At 45.7% G+C, this 19905-nt stretch overlaps 1 protein-coding gene and 1 long non-coding RNA gene across 2 annotated transcripts; both read left to right on the top strand.

Moving 5' to 3' along the window:
• Positions 1–9564: 9564 nt before the first annotated feature.
• Positions 9565–10270, top strand: LOC124693572. Its single transcript, XM_047227055.1, has one exon. It carries the CDS (start codon positions 9580–9582, stop codon positions 10126–10128), a length of 549 nt encoding a protein of 182 aa, XP_047083011.1. The 5' UTR covers positions 9565–9579; the 3' UTR covers positions 10129–10270.
• A 1196-nt stretch (positions 10271–11466) lies between these two features.
• Positions 11467–15473, top strand: LOC124693573. Its single transcript, XR_007000081.1, has 5 exons — positions 11467–11933; positions 12671–12852; positions 13439–13964; positions 15091–15224; positions 15336–15473. It is a non-coding gene; the product is annotated as an uncharacterized LOC124693573 (long non-coding RNA).
• Positions 15474–19905: the final 4432 nt, after the last annotated feature.

Here is a 19905-nt window from a genome sequence, read left to right as displayed (position 1 = left end):
TCTCCTTCGGTCTTACGGAAGCAAGGCGGCAAAATGGGACTACAGGCGTTGATTTCGTCCCAATTCCGAGAATATTTCGTTTGCTAAGGTTAAGAACCCAAAAACAGCGAAACTTGTTCGAAAGGCGGCTCTTCGGCATCTTGTTAATAGGTTGGTTCAGAAAAATGCACGAATATGACATAAAGGGGTATTACTAAAACATGTGAATATCATCAATAGTGTGGCATGGAACATAAGAAATTGTCGATACGTCGGAAGCGTATCAGCATCTAACAGATTACTAACTCGTCCCGAACGGGTAAAACAAATAGCTTAAAGATAATTTACGGAGTGACATGCCATCATAACTTGGCAGTCATACTGTTTGTAAACATATGTAATGAATCGCAACGATCAAAACATTAAGTAATGACATGAGTAAACAAGTGAATCATCGCTGAACACTGTGAATAGTACTTCAAGACAAGCATCAATAAGTCTTGCACTTGAGTTAACTCATAAAGCAATAAATAAAGTAAAGGTAATAAACAACACAAGGAAGATTAAGTTTCAGCGTTGCTTTCCAACTTGTAACATGTATATCTCATGGATAATTGTCAACATAGAGTAATATAATAAGTGCAATATTAAGTATGTAGGAATAAATGCACGATTCACAAAGTGTTTGTGTGAGGTGGAAGAATAGGTAGTGACTCAACATAAAGTATCACTCTATACCTTGTTCAACCTCGTCTCCTGACAAGTACTCTTTACTCGTACCATGGTATGTGGTCTCTTATGAACTTATTCATATGCTTGCAAGACATTAGACGACATTCCACCGAGAGGGCCCAGAGCATATCTATCCAGTCATCGGGATGGACAAATCCCATTGTTGATCCATATGCCTCAACTCATACTTTCCGGATACTTAATCCCACCTTTATAACCACCCATTTACGCAGTGGCGTTTGATGTAATCAAAGTACCTTTTCGGTATAAGTGATTTACATGATCTCATGGTCATAAGGACTAGGTAACTATGTATTGAAAGCTTATAGCAAATAACTCAATGACGTGATCTTATGCTATGCTTAATTGGGTGTGTCCATTACATCATTCATACAATGATATAACCTTGTTATTAATAACATCCAATGTTCATGATTATGAAACTAATCATCCATTAATCAACAAGCTAGTTTAAGAGGTATACTAGGGACTTCTTTGTTGTCTACATATCACACATGTACTAATGTTTCGGTTAATACAATTATAGCATGATATATAAACATTTATCATAAACACAAAGATATAAATAATAACCACTTTATTATTGCCTCTAGGGCATATCTCCTTCACGATTATGCGGTGAAAACCCCAAATCGTAGTAGGTCGTTTTAGCTTTATCTTGATCAAGCAGGACCACCATCTGATCGTACACCTCGTACGCATCATGGGTGGATCGGCTCTTTGAGCTGATTCACAGGACAACTCGGAGCCGATCGAGGCTCGTATTTGACGTTTACGTGTATGCCATGCGAGAAACTAAGCGAGGCATCATCCAACACCTTCCTCGACCAGGTATAGGTCGGTGTGGCACGCCCTTGCATCGGCATCGGACGTGCGTGCCGAAGGCTTGCGGGCCGTCGCTCGGAGGGACCCGGGGCCGGCCGCGGTCTCGGGAGATTCCCGGCTCTACGGTGTTGCCCGTCGCTGCCTGCCGGTGGGTTTCTGACCGCAGCACATTCTGGCACGCCCGGTGGGACAGTCTTCGACATCAACCGCATCGCCATCTACATCTGAGATGGCGGAAGGCACTCCGGTCAAGTACGAGGATCTGGCCGATGAGCTCAAGAAGAAGCATGACGAGATCAAAACAGTCCTCGAAGCCGACCTCATCGGCTCTTTTCACAGAACCCGCTCACATGGCATCAGGTGGAAAGGGTTCTCACCTGAAGGCACGCTCGATGGAGTGGACCTGTCCACCCCGTCAGAAGAATGCACCGAGTCGCTTGCGTCGAGAGATCAACTTCATGGTGGCTCATTCGCTGCACCGCCATTCCGAGAGCACTGGTGAACACTTTGGAGCGTGTCGCTCTGCGTGTGATCCGGGAAATCATGAGCCACCAATATTCTCCGTCGGGACCAGCTCCGGGGACTCACCAAGGAGAGATGCCACTCCGGTCCCGTCCACCGCTGCCATTTGCGTTGGCGAGCACCGAAGTGCCGAGTTCATCGGCATACGTCGTCTACAAGATCGGTGGTGACCCTAGTGACTACCAATTCTTGCATGAGGCGCCTAAGGAGATCCCCACGGATACACGTGCACATACGTGCCGGACCGCGATGACTCGGGCACTCTCGAACCAGGGCCGCAACGGCGGGGATTTCCGGAACGCGGGAGGAACGTCGGGGAACAGATCTTGAGAAGCGGACGTGGCTAGCTACGTATGCCACTCAGACAAACCTCCGAGCTCAGCTCCTGCAGTTGGCTCGTAGCTGGAAAAGCAAGCATGGCTGGCTAAGTATGCCACCCGGCGAATCTTCGGAGTTCGACGCTGCGCGACCATCACCGCGGATCAGATTTGTACAATCTCGAAAGACCGGTTCGGCATGATGCCGAAAAGGAGGACAATCGGCTATTCCAAGCCGTACCCCAACGAGTACGAGTTGATCCCACTACCACCCAAATATCGGCTCCCTGATTTCACAAAGTTTAATTGATCGAGATGGTTCCGGCTCCATCGAGCATGTGAGCCGATATTTGGCACGGTCGGGCACGATCTCGAGCATCGGACGAGGCTGCGCGTGAGGTTCTTCGCATAGTCCCTCACAGGATCGGCTTTCGGGTGGTACACATCGCTGCCACCAAACTCAATCCGGACTTGGAAGCAGTTGGAAGAACAGTTCCACGTGCAGTATCACTCAGAGGCTTCCAAGGCTGGCATTGCCGATCTAGCACAAGTACGACAGAAGCGCGGGGAACGGTGGCGGAATACGTCCGGCGCTTCGGGACCGTCGGGAACCGATGCTATTCGGTTCATGTGAGTGAAAAGAAGCGATCGAGTTGGCGGTGGTGGGTCTCTCATCATCGATCAAAGACGTGGCCTCCCAAGCGAGACTATCTTTCATCGGCGCACATGGTGCGAAGGCTCGTCGGCATATGAACAGGCGCCACCCGGATGTTTACCGGGATAAATTCAAGCGCGCGGTGGTCCTGGTTGAGGCGGATGAAGATGAAGGTGCTGCGGGAGATCAAGAGGTAGCAGTGGCTGAATGGACTCGGGGGGCAAGCCCCGTATCCTGTAAATGGGTTAAGCCACAAGGTCCTCCAAAAGGGTTTGACTTCGACGTGACCAAAGCTGAGCAGATTTTCGATCTCTTACTCAAGGAGAAACAGCTGAAGTTACCCGAAGGCCACAAGATCCCCACGGTGCAGGAGCTGAACGGAAAGCCATACTGCAAGTGGCATAACACGTTCACCCACGCCACCAACGACTGCGGGGTGTGGCGTCGGCGAGTCCAAATGGCGATAGAACAAGGGCGGCTAATTTTCGGCCGGTACGCCATGAAGGTCGACACACACCCCTTCCCCGCCGTTAACATGGTGGAGTACACTTACCATGAAGGGTGCCATCCAGGATTCTCGTGCAATATCAACATGGTAGGACCCGGGCACCACTGCGGTAAGGACGGAGATGAGGGCGGCTGCTCTCATAGCAAGGACACGGAGGAAGCCGCTCCACGCGATCGGCTCCGTCACGATGGCAAGCGCTACATCACGGAGGGAGAAGTGAGGAACGTAAGATATCGGCGACCTCTCTCCGATCACCTCCTCAACAAGTATGTGGGTCAATACGACCAACGCCGGCGATACAACGACGATGATGAAAGAGATCGTCCGGCTAGGGACGCCGGGAGACACCGTCGGCATGATCGCGACGAGGAGCGATATGAGCGCCACGCCAAGGAAAAGTCGAGAGAGCAAGACGACGTGGACGAGCACCGGGACTGCCCCTTCTTGGACACCTGCTGGGATTCGGGAATGAGCCGATTGCCTACAATCGGCAAGCATCGCCGAATGTAAACAAAAGAAGAAGGATGCGAGTTAACGTGTCCGTGTTCAAACGTCTAGGGCCTCTCCCGCCTCGGAACAAGCATGCTGAGTCCGCTCGGGTGGAAGATCTCGAGGAACTAGAGGACGATGATGAAGAAGAAGACAAGTATCATCGGCCAAGGTGGTGCCACGATGGGCTCGGCCGTTCCCAAAAGCGAAGGGTTCGGCGTCTACGTGGGTTGGAGGAAGCCGAAAGGTTATACCCGCACACGTTGAGGAAGGCGCGGCCTGATCGGCCGCTAAAATTCAGCGAACCACTGGACGAAGAAGGTCGGCCACAAAGGAAAGAGTGGCGCCCCAGACAAAAGAAAGCCGATGATGAGACATCGGCTGGCACAAACATGGTGTTCATCCTTCCAACGGAGTTTAGTGCTCCAGGATTAGACGAAGCACCTATGACACAACTTGACTGCGGCCCACGGCCGGTCATCTTTGAGAAGCCACGAGAAAGAAGTTACAGGCATCTGAAGGCCCTGTACTTGCGAGGTTACATCAATGGGCAGCCTGTCAACAAGATGTTGGTGGACACCGGAGCGGCAGTCAACATTATGCCATACTCCATGCTACGTCGGTTGGGACGCTCTAGCTCGGATCTGATGAAGACCAATGTGACGCTGAGCGATTTCAACGGCCAAGCGTCTGACGCACAAGGTGTTACGAACGTGGATCGACCGTAGGAAGGAAAAGCTGTCCCTACGACGTTCTTTATTGTCGACGACAAGAGCACCTATGCTTGTCCTACTAGGGAGAGATTGGATCCATGCCAAGCTGTTGCATTCCGTCCACGATGCACCAATGCCTAATACGATGGGATGGAGATGAAGTAGAAGTCGTCCACTGCAGATGATTCAGCCGAGATTTCAACGGCTGGCATGAACGTTTGGGAGACATCGGGCCAAGAGCCACTCTCGAGGCATCAATTTGGACGACTGCGAGCGCATCGACGTGACAAAGGACGGGGTTAGGCTGGTTTTATCCACCGGCCTGACCGTGTAACAAGAGCAGCATCTATGGACAAACGTGGCGATGCCAATCCATGTGATCGGCCCCAAGGATCTATGGAGGAACATTGCAAAACCTTCATCGAGCAAGCAACATGGAGGCCGATTCCAGCAATCGGCCAAAATTATCTTCACCATACATTCTGCCTGGGTTCAACGACGATCTAATGGGCAATGGGTTTGCGTCGGCTGATGAGTTGGAAGAAGTCCACGCTGGTCCTAACAGAGCCGACGTTCACATATAGTGCATTGGCTAACCACAGAGCCGATATCAACAGTTACCTGGCAGAATCGGCTCGGGGGGCACCTAATCAGATGAACATGTGCGATACACATATGCAGTGAAACATTGGGGGCCGATAGGAAAAATCGGCCCGTAAAAAAAAAATTCTCATGGTATGGTATACAGCCGATGCACGGACATCGACTTTAGAACTAAGGAACAAAGCCGATGCATAGCCATCGACTCTAGCACAAGATCTACCTGCTGCGTGTTCAAGGCGCGAATGGACTTCCAACCCTACCCCGACTCTGTGCGCAGGGTTGCAAGTTCGACAGTGCTGACAGGGCAGTTTTGGCGTACAAGGCAGCTTTTTGCTCATTAAGCCGTTGGTGATCATCTGCAACATCGGCTTTCAACGGAAGAAAGGTGGTCGGTTCTGGCTGGCTCTGCACGGTGGTTTTCTCATTAAGCCGTCTTTTGTCTGAATTGCGTGTCCTCGTCTCTGTTTCGCCTTGACTGAGACTCGGGGGGCAGCTGACCTGAGGAGGATCACCGGAGCTGGTGAGAGGAATTTAAGGACCCTCGTGAAGGCAAGGGTCTTCCATGCTGTCCACCAGGTCTCAAAGTCATCAGTCGAAGAGTTGAAGGATAGATTGTGAAGGACCGATGCGTTGCCATCGGCTCATTGAGCATCGGCTAAATTAGCTTAAAGGAAATCGGCTAAATTAGCTTAAAGGAAATCGGCAAAATCAAATTGGGGAAAATTCTTCATTGATAAACAGGATTTCTTACAAAGAAAGAGCCGATTGCTCAAAGAAGGAAGAACAAAGAAGGGTCTCGTTGACCAATCTACTACTACTAGGCCTACACTAGTAGATCTTAGTCTACGGGCCGTCGCTGCCCTCGTCGTCGTCCTCGGAGCTCTCATCGGCACTACTGCCGGTGGGCTCCTCGTCGCTGCTCCCGTAGCCCTCTACGGGAGCTTCATCCTCCTCGTCATCATCACTGTCGTCGTCGTCCCACCAGGTGCGGAGGCATTTCGCCGGTGGGTAGCCCTCGAGGGAGTCGTCGTCGTCGTCTTCCTCCTCCTCTTCTTCAGAGGAGGGGCAGCTGTCCCAGGGGAACAAGTCATCCTCGCTTTCCGATTCCAGTTCCCCATCGGCGAGGAACTGGAGATCTTCATCTCCGCTGGTCAAGGACTTGTCGTCCTCGGACCAGACGGAGGAGGCGTGGTCCTCCTGGTCCCACTCTTCTGGTGCGCGTATGTCCTCCGGCGTCGGCTCGCGGGAGGAGGAAGACCGATAGGAAAGACCGGAAGAGGAAGAGGAGGAAGAAGACATGGTGGCGCAGGAGGGCTTTTGGTGCTAATGCGAAGGGGATGAAGAAGCGAACTGTTTGGAACGGTTAAATAAAAGGGGATATGGTGGAGATTCAATGCCACAGCAGTTTCCGGGAAGTGGTGCCCAACGAGAAAAAAAAATTGTCGGGCACGCGGAGAAGTGGAGGAGGCAAGGCATCATGATGAAGGATACTCGCGGCGGTTTTGCTCCGCCACGACATGACCCGACGAAGGAAAAGCATAATGATTTTGGAAATGTCATTTCCAAAACCGAGGGGGCATGTGTTATCACCGAATTTGACCGGATCGGAGGTGGGCCGCGATTGGAGATGGGCTTGAAGAATATACATAGAAGAAATACATGAATCGGCCTTCTATACCAAGTTTGGGCTAGTTTGCCCGTGTATCTGTAACATAGTAGGATACGTGTCGTTTAGAAGTTAGAGTTTAACCCGTGCACGGTTAGGTGCACGCCTAAATTAGAAAGTCCCCGGGACTATAAATATGTATCTAGGGTTTATGAAATAAACAACAATCACGTTCACCACAAACCAATCTCGGCGCATCGCCAACTCCCCCGTCTCGAGGGTTTCTTCCGGGTAAGCACCATGCTGCCTAGATCGCATCTTGCGATCTAGGCAGACACGTTTATTCGTCGTCCATGCGTTGCTCGTATCGAAGCCTTTTGATGGCGAGCAACGTAGTTATCATAGATGTTTTAGGGTTACCATTGTTCATCATATCATATGCTATCGTCGTGCAACCCTTAGACATCTAGCCGCCCTTACACCTATCTTGGGTGTAAGGGCGGCACCCCGCTTGATCATTATCTAGTAGATCCGATCCGTTATGATTGCTCCTTGTTCTTCAATGATTAGTTTAATATCTCGCATTGTTAGGCCTTACAAACGGGTCGAAGGATCCGAGTGGCGCGTAGGGTGTAGTTTGCCAGCCCTAGACAGGATGTTCCGAGGATCAACTTCGTGTTGGTTTTTAGGCCTTGTCTAGGGTCGGTTTACGATCGCCGTGCGTGGCCGCCAGGCTCGATCACGAGTAGGATGTTCCGATTATGCGGTGAAAACCCCAAATCGTAGTAGGTCGTTTTAGCTTTATCTTGATCAAGCAGGACCACCATCCGATCGTACACCTCGTACGCATCATGGGTGGATCGGCTCTTTGAGCCGATTCACGGGACAACCTGAGAGCCGATCGAGGCTCGTATTTAACGTTTACGTGTATGCCATGCAGGAAACTAAGCGAGGCATCATCCAACACCTTCCCGACCGGGTATAGGTCAGGTGGCACGCCCTTGCATCAGCATCGGACGTGCGCGCCGAAGGCTTTGCGGGCCGTCGCTCGGAGGGACCAGGGCCAGCCGCAGTCCTGGGAGATTCCCGGCTCTACGGTGTTGCCCGTCGCTGCCCGTCGGTGGGTTTCTGACCGCAACAGGAAGCTACGCGGCCGGCGAATACTGACCGGCGGCAGGCTTTTACAGCGCGCGGAAGACGATGCGATGAGGACGACGATCGTGGTCTCTCGCCGATAAGTTGGGGCCACCAGACGCGCGGGAAGTTTTCTCGACGTTTCGCGCGCGCTTTCGTTTCGTCCGGAGTCCCCGACCGCTCCCCGGGGGGCCGGGGATGGCGTGGGATCGCCGGATGAATTTTCCGGACGAAAACTAGGAACCGGGGACGCGACTGGGCTGAATTACGCCGTCCGGATGGAAAAAAACGTCGCTCGGGGGCCTCGTCGGGGGGACGAGTGGAGATGCTCTAACGTTTGATCACGCTCCGCCACTTCTGCCAGAGGAGAGGACCGCACCGGCGAGCTCCACATGATAACCTCGACCTATGCAAATGGGATATCGTCCGTCCCACTCGCCTCTCGTGGGCCGCGAGACCACTCGCCTCTGGCGGTCTCCTGTCGTCCGCCGCACCAACCCCCATCCATAGGCAAATTCTATATGCCGACCAGGTCGGCGGTTTACCAGCGCCGCACACCCCCCTGCGTTGTATGGGCCTGGCCCAGTTCGCGATTTTTCTTCATGTTTCTTCCTTTTTTTTCATTTCGTTTTCGTTTTTCCTTGTTTTCTTCTTTTTCTTTTATGTTTTCTCGTTTTTACAGATTTGAAAAATGTTAATTTTTTTTTCGAAAAAACTGTTCAGATTTTAAAATATTAAGATTTTGAAAATTGTTCAAATTCAAAAAATGTTCACATTCAAAAATTGTTAAATTAAAATATGTTCACATACGAAAATTGTTCAAATTCAAAATATGTTCACGATCCATAATTGTTCAAATTCAAAATATGTTCACAATTGAAAACTGTTCACATTCAAAAATAATGTTCATTCAAAATTGTTCAAATTCTCAAAAATGTTCACGCTCGGAAAATGTTCAGATTTAAAAACATTCAAATTTGAAGATTTTTTTAATGTTCATATTCTAAAAATGTTTATATTAAAAAATAGATTTTGAAGAAATAAGTTTACTTTTTGAAATTTTAAAAAAATGTTTACAGTTAAATATATTCATATTCGAAAAAAATCAAATTTGAAAATTGTTCAAATTCTTAAAATTTATGTTTTTTGAAAAAAGTTTAGATATGTGCATCAACACAGAAGAGAAAAGCAGACGATAGGAACACACAGTCCATCCACGATCGTAATTCGTAATCCGATATAAGCTCAAACTCAGGTAACCACCGTGTGCCAAGATGGGCCAAGCCCACATACGGACAGGGGCTGTGCGGTAAGCAGTTCCGCACCGACCAGGTCGGTGAAAAGGACCTCCCCCATCCATATCCATATCGCCGCCGCAACCCCCACCATCTCCATCTAGATCCCATATCGCCGCCGCCGCCGCAACAACCCCCACCATCTCGTCTCGCCGCCGCCGCCGCCGCCGCAAGGAAAAGATGATCCACGTGCGCATCTCCTGCCATGCCGACCTCCAAGCCCTGCAGGCCCGCTCCGATGGGCTCATGTTTCTAAAGTTGGTCTCTCTCGAGTCCTTGAGCATAGCAAGCCACTCGTATGCACTCCTCCTCCGCAACCTGATTGAGCGGAGGTACTGGCAATGCCCCCAGATCCATCTCCTCTCGCTGGTGGCAGGCGTGGCGGTGGAGCTCGACAAGATCAAGCATGGTCTGTTTCCCCTCGTTGAGGCCAAGCTGGGAGACGACGGCTTCCCGGAAGCCCTCCTACTCCTCAAGAACTCAGCACTTGTGCTCCAACGTCTGGCGGAGGACGCTCAGGAAATAGTCAAAAAATGTGTCAAAGTTCAAGTGGTGGTGGGCGCATTGTTAGAGAAAGTTCAAGTGGTGGGCTCAGTGTTAGCGTTTAACGTCGATGAGGTACTGAATGGTACTCGCAAGTTTGCCTGGTTTCACTCACGTGTCCCGCCCGTGCTCAATGAGATCGACCTTGTGTTGTCCACCCCGGTTTATTTCCCTGATTCTGAGTAGTAGACTATCAGCTGTTTCTTGCCAGCTCGTGACTGTTGTGATGAATATTTTTTTAGGGGCGTTCTGCAACTTGCTTGACATCTGTCCAACTGCTTGCTACAATCTCTTGATATGCTGAAATCGAGATATATGTCCTGGTATCTATCTGCAAGACTAATGGGCATTCTCTGCTGGTTTGGTGTTGATTAATTTCTTATATGTGCACCAGATTTGGATGGTGATATTTTTAACAGAGATAGCTGTCTGGTAAAGAGGCAAATATGTACCTTATTAGAGGTGAAAAAAAAAATCTCCTGAATTTGCTTATCATTGTACAGCTATTTCCTTTGTACTGTTTTGCTTACAACCCACTTCCTGATTTTATTGTTTTAAAATGGAGCTTTTAACAGTGCCGGTTAGCTTTCTATTTCATGCACCTTCTTATTTAATCACTCCCTCTAATATATGAATAGGCAGGGTAGAAAATGCTACTTGCTACGACTGTACAAACAATCCTTCCCAGTGCCATTCTGCCACATTGTTTGAATGAGATAAGTCACCTTATATATGACTTACCTAATTAAATATATTTGCACAATATTTAAGTGAACTGACAATGTATGATGGAATTATTGTTGCTTCGTTTGAATTGTTTTGTTGTTTGTTCATACAAGAAATAGTGTAAGAGTTGGTGGTGGCCAGATGCTCAGATGGCCCCCTAATTGCTATATATTGTAGGCTCTGCTTGCAAAATTTGTTTGGATGTCTTATTATGGGTTTCTTTTCTTACAAGTATAATTTGACCTTCATGCTTGTGATTCTCGGTAAGACTTTGTTTAGATGTAGTCAGTCCGGTTCCAGATGGAATTCTGTCATCTCTACTCCTATTAAGATGAAACTGGAATCGTCCACAACCCTTCAGCCCGCCTCTCCGTCCCACGTCCCTCGACTCCCAGACTTGCTGCCCTCGCCCGAAGGCGCATCCTCTCCTGCCTCCTCGGTCCTCGCCCCCGTTTGCCCTCGCCGCCGCTGCGGACGCGAGGAGCACGGACGCCCCAGTGCCTGCCTCCGACTCCCTACCCACGAACCCACACCCGCTCCCTTCGACTCGCCCCCCCCAGGCCGCCGACGATGACGAGCGACCTGGCCGCCGCCGCCATCGGTTAGCACCTCCAGCGTCGCCGCCGCTGAGGGCACCAGACGCGGACGGGAACGCGGACACGGGGAACGACACCCTTCTCTCTGCTATCGTCTCCTCCTGTGTCGGCGAGCCTTCCTCTCCGCTGCTACGGTGGCGTGTACTCCGGCATGAGCCCGCCCTACTCGACGGCAGCAACACGGTACAAATTGGCACGCATAAGCGCTGAATTGTGTAGCTTCAAGGTTTTGTGTCAGTTACATATTTTTGTGTCTGGCATTTGAATCTTAATTTCTGACTACGATAGCAGTTTAGAACACTTTTTGCTCTAAGTGAAACCTGACAATATTTACACCCTGAATTGCTATCAAACCTTTGCAAACAATTATAACCCAGAAGGTCAAATAACCACAACAAATAGTAGAGGCTGAAGAACAAACTGAGTCATGCCCTTTATCAAGTTTTTTTCTTCTTTTCTTTGAACTGTTCTACTGCTTTCTCGTAAATTTGCTAAAAATAGAACAGCAGAGCACCCACTAAATTTGCTAAAAACAAAGCTAGGAGTTCAATCATGCTATTTCAATTTGTTCCCATATATACAGTTTTCATCGTATTGCTGAGGAGACTAATTGGTTTCCTAATCAGATCTACCAGGAGGTCTACAGAGAGGAGGAATCTCATATACCAGGTGCTTATCACACATGAATATGTCACTAACATGAGCGCGTATCTCAATTATGTCTCTAACGGAAGAGGAGACTACACTTAAATATTTTTTCAGTTATGAGAAGTATAATTGTTTAATTATCAGTTGGTGAACAATTTTGCCATCTACGTGCCAGTGTTGTCCATAACAAAACAATTTAAAATTATACACATCTGTTCCACCTGATGTGATTTGCGCTATCTTTAGTAGGAAAGTGTGGCTTGCCTCATAAACAAAAGAGTTTTATCTGTACCAAGAAGTGCCAGAATAAATATAACCATTCTTTATGTGCTTGACATTTCAGATTATGACCAACTACTTTTGAATCTTCCAAACTAATGCAGCATATTTCCTATCCTTTTAATAACTGTTGGATATATATATTACCTCCAGAAATTGTTGTCTTATGATGAAGACAGTAAATTTTTTGACTCAACCTATTTTTAGCTACAATCAGCATTTTGCTGAACAACCGCTGCATATTCATGTTAAGCCTCCAGAAACAGTTTCTTCTCACAAGTTCGAGTACTATGAGGTTTGTTACTGGTCTGGCAGCCCCATCACTTTGTTTCCATTTTGTTTTGAGTAACATACTTTTTTGGATTAACTTTAGTGATGAATTATATGCTCCTTCAGGAGAACCTTATGTATATGTAACACATCTTGCGTTTATCAGTCCTCACTATTCTGAACTAAGTTACATTTTGGTCCTGGTGTAGAACTTCTCGACGTACAACAACCGAAATGATGTTGATAATTTGGAGAGTTCAAGACAATCATATGAGATACAGCCCTATGTGCACATGCCTTATATCAACATGAACCTTATAGGCCTTCATGGTGTCTGAATTCAGGATACTATCAGCCCTGCACTGAAGTGATAGCTCCTGAATATAACAATGTAAGTTAGAATGTTAGATAGCTTCATGGGGTTTCCCCTGATATGCATATTGTTTGAATTTCATGCCTAATTTTAATTTGGGGGGGGGGGGGGGGTGGGGGCGGGGGTTCAATAGTTTGTGTGATTCATTTATGCTATCATTTTAAACCGGGTGCTCTTGCTGCCATTTCGAAAAACTAAGTCCAGCAGAGCCTTTCTACAGTTTTGAACATGCCATTTTGGTTTAACCCTGCTACCTCACCGAAGGCCACTAAAATGGTGTTCAAAAGTTACGGTAAAAGAAAATAGTCATAATGTTTGCCATTGACCTCAGATATATCATCAACTGTTAGTGGCAAGTGAATCCTTCTTTTCTTTGACATTATTCACTAAAATCCAATCGTCATGCCTTTGTCCACCTCTCAGCTCATGTAATTTAATGGCACATTGTCTTTCTATCTTATCTGCGTTGTTACTGATAAGTTTTTGAGCTTTCCCTGTTTTTGGATGCTCACTGTTCACATAAATTGTTAATTGTTGCATGTGGTATGTCTATGGAATCTAATTATTATTTGATCACTTTACTTACGTCATAGTCATACAACAGCATCATGAATGCTAGGATATGTCAAGCTTATTTATGTCTCCATTCTATCCTCAACAAACACAATCTTATGGTAGTCTCACGGTGATGAAAATGTCTAAATTGGAAGAGCAACTGGAACGTGCTTTCTGAAGATAATCACCAGAGAGCCAAATTGGTATGCACAACAATGTGTGTGTGTGTGTGTGTGTGTGTGTTCTCGATGGTTTGTTGCTATATGAATCTGGATCAGCATACCCATACCGTTTCCTGAAACCAGCCAATTGATTCATGTGGGACTACATGTGCGCCATAATATCCTTTCCATTTTTCCTTGTGATTGATGGGTGACCTTTTGGTGGAGTCGGCCATTTTATTTCTTGGATCACTAAACTGAACAGAGAAAACTATTTTCTGTTTTCAAATGTTGTAGATCGAAATGTCATAATATCCGGCAGAACCTTTTCGTTTTGCCATCTAACCAGATGGAATCACAACTACCACTACCGCTAACTTTGGATGACGCAAGTCAACTCCAACCTAGCACCAGGTATTGTCTTTGTCCTCAGACCTAAAGTTTTGAGAAAAGTGAAGCTAATCCTATGAAATTTGCTCTTGATAATAAGTAATCAAATTTGCTCATCAACTGTGAATGCCTATTTATTTATTGTTCAGTATTTATAATCTTTTTTTGGCAGACTGCATTGATCTTAGAAATCATATCATATTCTTCATGTGTTGACTATTAAAAACATCAGAAATAAGCATATTTGATGAGTTTGATGGTGAACCCAGTGTCCAACTAGAGAAAAACAATGTCATGTTAATGCGATAATGTAATGTAGCCAATGCCATAAATTTCAGCTGGTCAATGCAATAGTGCAGCCAGCTAGACCTCTAAACCTCTGAAACTCCATAACTCCTCACAGTAAGGGCTGGTCAGTTAGCATGATATCTGAGTCGAGAAACATACATTAGTCAAAAGAAGCACACCTCAAAGTTTGGTGGAATTTTTTCAGTGGGTGTTCCCTAGAAACATAGTTATGTGGATAAGTAGATTTACAGAAAGGTGCAGTGATATTTTGTGTGCTTTGTGCAGTGTAGGTGTGTTCTGATGGCTTTGCTGAAACCAGACAATTAAGAAGATTATAGTGGCATGAATGATGAGAGACTAGCCTGGATATATTCGATGAAGCAACAATTTTTTTTCCTAATACTGGTCTTGAATCATGACTTCCATTTCTTTTGTTGGAGTTGCATCTCTTTAAAGGGACTTATTTTAAGGAAATGTCTCGTCAACATCAGGGTGGTATTGTACTGGTCTCGAATGCTAAGGGATGGTACACTTCCATAAAAAAAGCATCAAGCTATTGGGAAGGAGAGTGGATTTTAGTCTTTTACAAGGCTTGGACAATGGATGACCTGTTGTTACTGTGTGGTTGTTTCTTGAGATTGGTTTAAGTGTTGTTTCTGGTTTTCATTCTTCTTTCTGACCACCCATAACCCAAAATAAATGAGGATGAGATGCTTAATTAAAGCTTCATAGTTAATACTTGGTTCCAGTTTGTTGTTACTGTTGACATTCTTTTTTGTGTTTTCTTTTCCAACCATTAGATGCTTGGCAAATATGTTTTTCTTACTAATGTAAGAATTGATAAAGTTAGTATTCATTTCAGATACTGTAGAGGAGGGAGATTGGCTATGCTTTGGTTGGTGCTCAAAGTATTTGTTTGATCTGTGTTGGCAGGACAGCACATTGCGAAGAGGCCCTATGGGCAGCGGGCAGAGGCACTGGAAATTTTCTTAGTAGGTAAATAAACAATATGTACACATGCAATCAGTAGCTGTCACTATTTCCTATAGTTTTTTTTTTTTTTTGAAACAAAACCATTCCCTATACACTACCTTTCTTGCAAAACAGGTAGTGCATAAGCAAGTTAAGCCCTATGATGTCCTGCACTTTGAAATTTCAGATTCACCACTCAAGCAGGAAAATGGATGAAATTTCTCATTGATAGGCCAATGTATGATTCTATGATTCATGATAGGGTTCGACACTCTACAGTAAACAGATCGACTTATATAAGCTGATAGATCAGTGTGCAAGTATGATTCTGAAAAATCAAGTCATCATGCAGCAATGCCAGTTATACTTCTGTTTTGTATCTATATAACTTTTAGCTAGCAGCAAATAGTTTTCTTCTTTTATTTTCTGCAAATAGTCCATACATGAGCTTTTTCAATGTGCAGTTTCCTACTGACGTTATTGTTGCATGTTTTGTTTAAAAGAATCAGCGGAGTAGAAATTGATTATTGCCTGTTAGTTTTCTAGACCGTGCAGAATATTTTCTAGATTGATGTAGTTCTTCATCAATAGTCAATATGAAACCTGCAGATCATTTTCATCTAAAAAAATTCAACAACTACACCACCTGAATATCCGAAGAAACAAGCGAGCTATTGGGGATGGCTTTCTCAGAGAGAATAGAGTGACGATGGCTTTTGTTGCTGGCCTGAAGGAGGAAAACTGCTACTGTGGTTTTGTAATATCTGTGCACTTAACATATCAAAGCCTCAAGAAGTTGTAAGCTTGAATCCTGGAGCACGTTCTTTGAGTTCCTCGTGTTGCAAGGAGTTGCAAGCTTGAATTCTAGGCACACATATTAGAGCCTCAAGAAGTTGGTCTCTATTTTTTTTTTTGTCTTGTGTTGCAATATACGGGTGAACACTATTTACTCCCTCCGTCTCAAAAAGAATGTAGTCTTACTATTTAAATCTTGTCCAAAAAGAGTATATAGATTTAGAATCACATTTTTTAATGGAGCCTACCTATTAAAATAATCAAAGTATCTATCCATGAGAAAAACATTTTAGAATATAGTGATTTGGAAGCTCTTGTGTGTCTTGGAAGAAATAGGATTTAAGTCATCCATATTTGATTCTTCACAATGATGTCCAGAAGTTATCTTTGGTTTTCTATGAAGGCATTTTGTAATTTTCTCATAGGTTGATTTTTATTTTACTTACGAGATAAGATTTACTCCTGAACTGTAACCTGAAACCGAGGTCGTTTTTGGCTGGTCTATGGTTTCCTCCTTTGGAAGATGCCTAAAAGTCAGGACACTGACACATGTATATATGTGTCTTGTGCATCTGGGCTGTTCCTGGAATCTGGCACCGGTGACCTGACCTCGGTACAGGCAGTGGCGCCATCACTGGCACACTCCTGTCCAGCGATGTTGCATCGGCAACTCGCTGTGACATGGTTTTTGACAGCGAGCTAGTCGACGAAGCAAGGTCAGCGTCATGCATTCACTTATCTGGAAAACACTACCATAATGCAGTGGCACTCGTATATCTGCCACTAACTTGCTATGGTGTTTAGCTGAGTAGACATAGGCAACACTATTTTTTATTATTACAATCCGTGATGCAATTGTAGTTAATTTCGAATCTACCCCTTGAATGTGACAGCCTGAGAGTATGGTCAACTAAATAATGTGTATTATTAGCTCATTTAGGCTTAAATTAAGCTAATTATACTTTCTTTTGCTGGATAGGATGCTAGAACAGACCAAAATATGGCCACCACAACTAGTCCGCTGGATAGGATAGCAAGGCAAAGACATTGCTGTGTCTTTGTGTGATTTCAAATATATCAATACAAGTTTCCTTCCATACTGTTACATGCATTCATTCATTCCCTTTATTGTGTGTAGTTTGTTGCAGCTGGTGGAGGATGGACGACAAGCGGCTTGGCATGGTGTTGGTCACAGGACATATAATTCAGAGTAAAGAGAGAATTATAAATTTGTGACAGGACATATGAGAAGATCGGAACACTTTTAACCCCTTTTCATTTTCTGAAATAGACAAAGAGTGATATCCATTAAAAACTTCTTATCTTACACATTGTTGTTAGGCTATTACACCCTCAAATGTTTATTGGAGTCATGTTCCTTTCTAGATATATTTGATTTCATCCTAATGTTTGGAGTAACTAAAAGGAGGAAATTATATTTAAAAATAGTTTTGCATTCTTCTGTTCCTACAGAAAAATAACAAGATTGTGATTCCTCTATCCGGGTTTAACAAACTGTTATAGATGCCTGCTATATATAATTTAACCATTACCTCCCAGTACTGCCTCTCATTACTGGAGTTCTAGGCTTTGTTGGACAATGAATGAACCCTTATTTAGAATGGAATAGGTGCAGTTTCCTGTTAAGGTATGACATTTTGTTTTAACCTTTTAGTTCAGGGCTATTTTTTCTGTTACAATTATTAATAATTCCAGTATAACTTTTTGAGGGGTTTGATTGCTTTTGCAATACTGCTTCATGCCCTACTACTCTCTGTCATTGTCACTACGATGTTTGATGCTTTTCTTGTGCATTGGTATGTCTATAAATCGAAACACCAATTTGCTCAGCTAATTATGCCACTTCTGGCGACTTGAATATTATTTTATTATACAATATATAGAGTATTCTGACTTAATCATCTGCATGGCTACCTCTTTTCCTTTTTGAAACAAGGCAATAACTGTTTGGACAACCTGTTGAGTTGGGCGTTCAAGATTTGTTAGGCCTGTTATGTATAGCCACTTAATAATTATATACATTTGCTCTCTTAGGCACAACAAAGGATTCATGTTTGCCTATTGGCATGCACTGCCAGTCTGCCACCCTACGGGTACGAGAAGTGCGCCTCTCATCCTTTACATCATTACTATGACAGAAACATGAATAGAGTCCCAACTAGATAAGCTCTCCATTGCTTGCAAGAAGAATAACTCCCCATACACATTTACAGGCAGCTGAAGATATGGTTGACATCAACAGCTTATCCATTGCTCTCCTAGACTAACAATATTCTCTAACCCAGTAGATGTGTAACTTCTAAGAGCATGTCTTCCTGTAATCCTATGGATACTTAATGTTTTGAACCATGGCAGCAAGCAGTAGTAATGGGATGTGCCACTTGATTCTTTATGTTGTACTAACGGATCATTTGTCTGAGAACCGAAAGGAACCAGATTATTATACAGATTTATTGTTTGCAAATTCAAATACCATAATATTGTTGACAGTTTATTCCTACCATTTGCAATGTCGATGGTTTGTTCTTGGCAGTTTTTGTGGTGGTGCACTGGTACAACTGCAGCTGAAAACAACTGGTACAGAATGGTTGCTTGGCTTGCTACTGCTGGCTGTAGCTGTATAGCTGCTCCTGCTGCAATTGAAGCGTGGCTGCTGTAGTTATAGGCAACACTACATAGCTTCGTTTTTTTCTTGTCTTTTGTATTCAACTGTATGAAGTTTACATTATCTAGCTTTTGTCTGTTATAGTCTTAGAGCTTATGTACACTAAAAAAAATTTAAAAGTAGTTGTCCTTTTATGAAGCACAAGAAAATCTTTGCTGTAATTTTGGCCACATAGTTCTATATTTGTAAGTTTTACTAAATGATCATGTCTTAAAAAGCTGTATAACTTGTTGCTAAGTCTGGTGAAATTCAAGGCTATGATAGAATATTCACGGTAGGGCGCCCGAAGGGCGCCTAATGTTCTGGTCATTACAAAGAGCACGCGTGCTTGCTCTCCAGATGGTTGACATCCATGATGACTGTCTGGCCGGGTGCCTGCCGACGCCCTAAGGGCACTTGGACTTTGGATTGACCATTTTGTCGTAGGAGGGGCAGAGGTGGCGAGTGTCCTGGCCTGTCCCCGGCGGCACGCAGCTGCACTTGTTGCAGCAGATGTTGCACATCTTGAGGCACATCTCGTTGTTCCAGCTTCGGATAGGGCGGAATTCCGCTAGGCGTCCCCTGGGCTGGAGCCGTCCCTCTCCCTCTCCCTCTTCCCTGTGTTTGTGTAGACGACGACTAGCAGAGCGAGGGACGAGCAGCAGAAGAAAAGACAAGACACAAGAGACTAGTGTAGCAGCATTAGGGCATCTCCAGCGGCGCGACGGCATTTCGGACGCCCAAAAGTGGTCGCGAGCGTCCGTTTGCGTCGCCCCGCGGACATATTTTGTCCGCTCGTCCGTTTGCGTCTGGGTGTGCTCCCACCGGGGCGGCCCATTTTTTTGAATTGCAACATAGTAAAAACATTGAAAGTAGTACATAAAAATGCATAAAAACTATACAAAGTAGATCTATAAGCCTAGACTACTTGCTTCCTGACGGGCCGGCACCGTCGTTGCGTCGCTCCATCGCCTGCTTCTCCGCCGCCTCCCGCGCGGCCGCTATGGCTTGGTGCGCTGCCGCATCCTCTTGCAGGCACTGCTCCAGCCTCGCGTTGGCGGCCTCGTCCTTGAGCGTCTCGAAAGACTCGACGAGGGCCCGCTGCTCCGCCGCCTTCTCCTCCGGCGTCGGCGCATCAGGGTCATCGGATAACCAAGATATCTCCGAGTCGGAGTCCTCGGTGCAGCGCGCGGCCGCCGGCCTGCGCTCGTTCCAGCCTCGGCGTCCAACGCCGCGTGGCCCGCC

The sequence above is a fragment of the Lolium rigidum genome, chromosome 2, assembly GCF_022539505.1.
Source record: "Lolium rigidum isolate FL_2022 chromosome 2, APGP_CSIRO_Lrig_0.1, whole genome shotgun sequence".
Lineage (NCBI taxonomy): Eukaryota > Viridiplantae > Streptophyta > Magnoliopsida > Poales > Poaceae > Lolium > Lolium rigidum.
The sequence above is the reverse complement of the archived record's forward strand: the minus strand, read 5'-3'. Positions and strand labels throughout refer to the sequence as shown.

Bases quoted from the DNA above. Each gene is read 5' to 3' on its own strand.
- LOC124693572 (XM_047227055.1), top strand. From the start codon at position 9,580: ATGATCCACGTGCGCATCTCCTGCCATGCCGACCTCCAAGCCCTGCAG.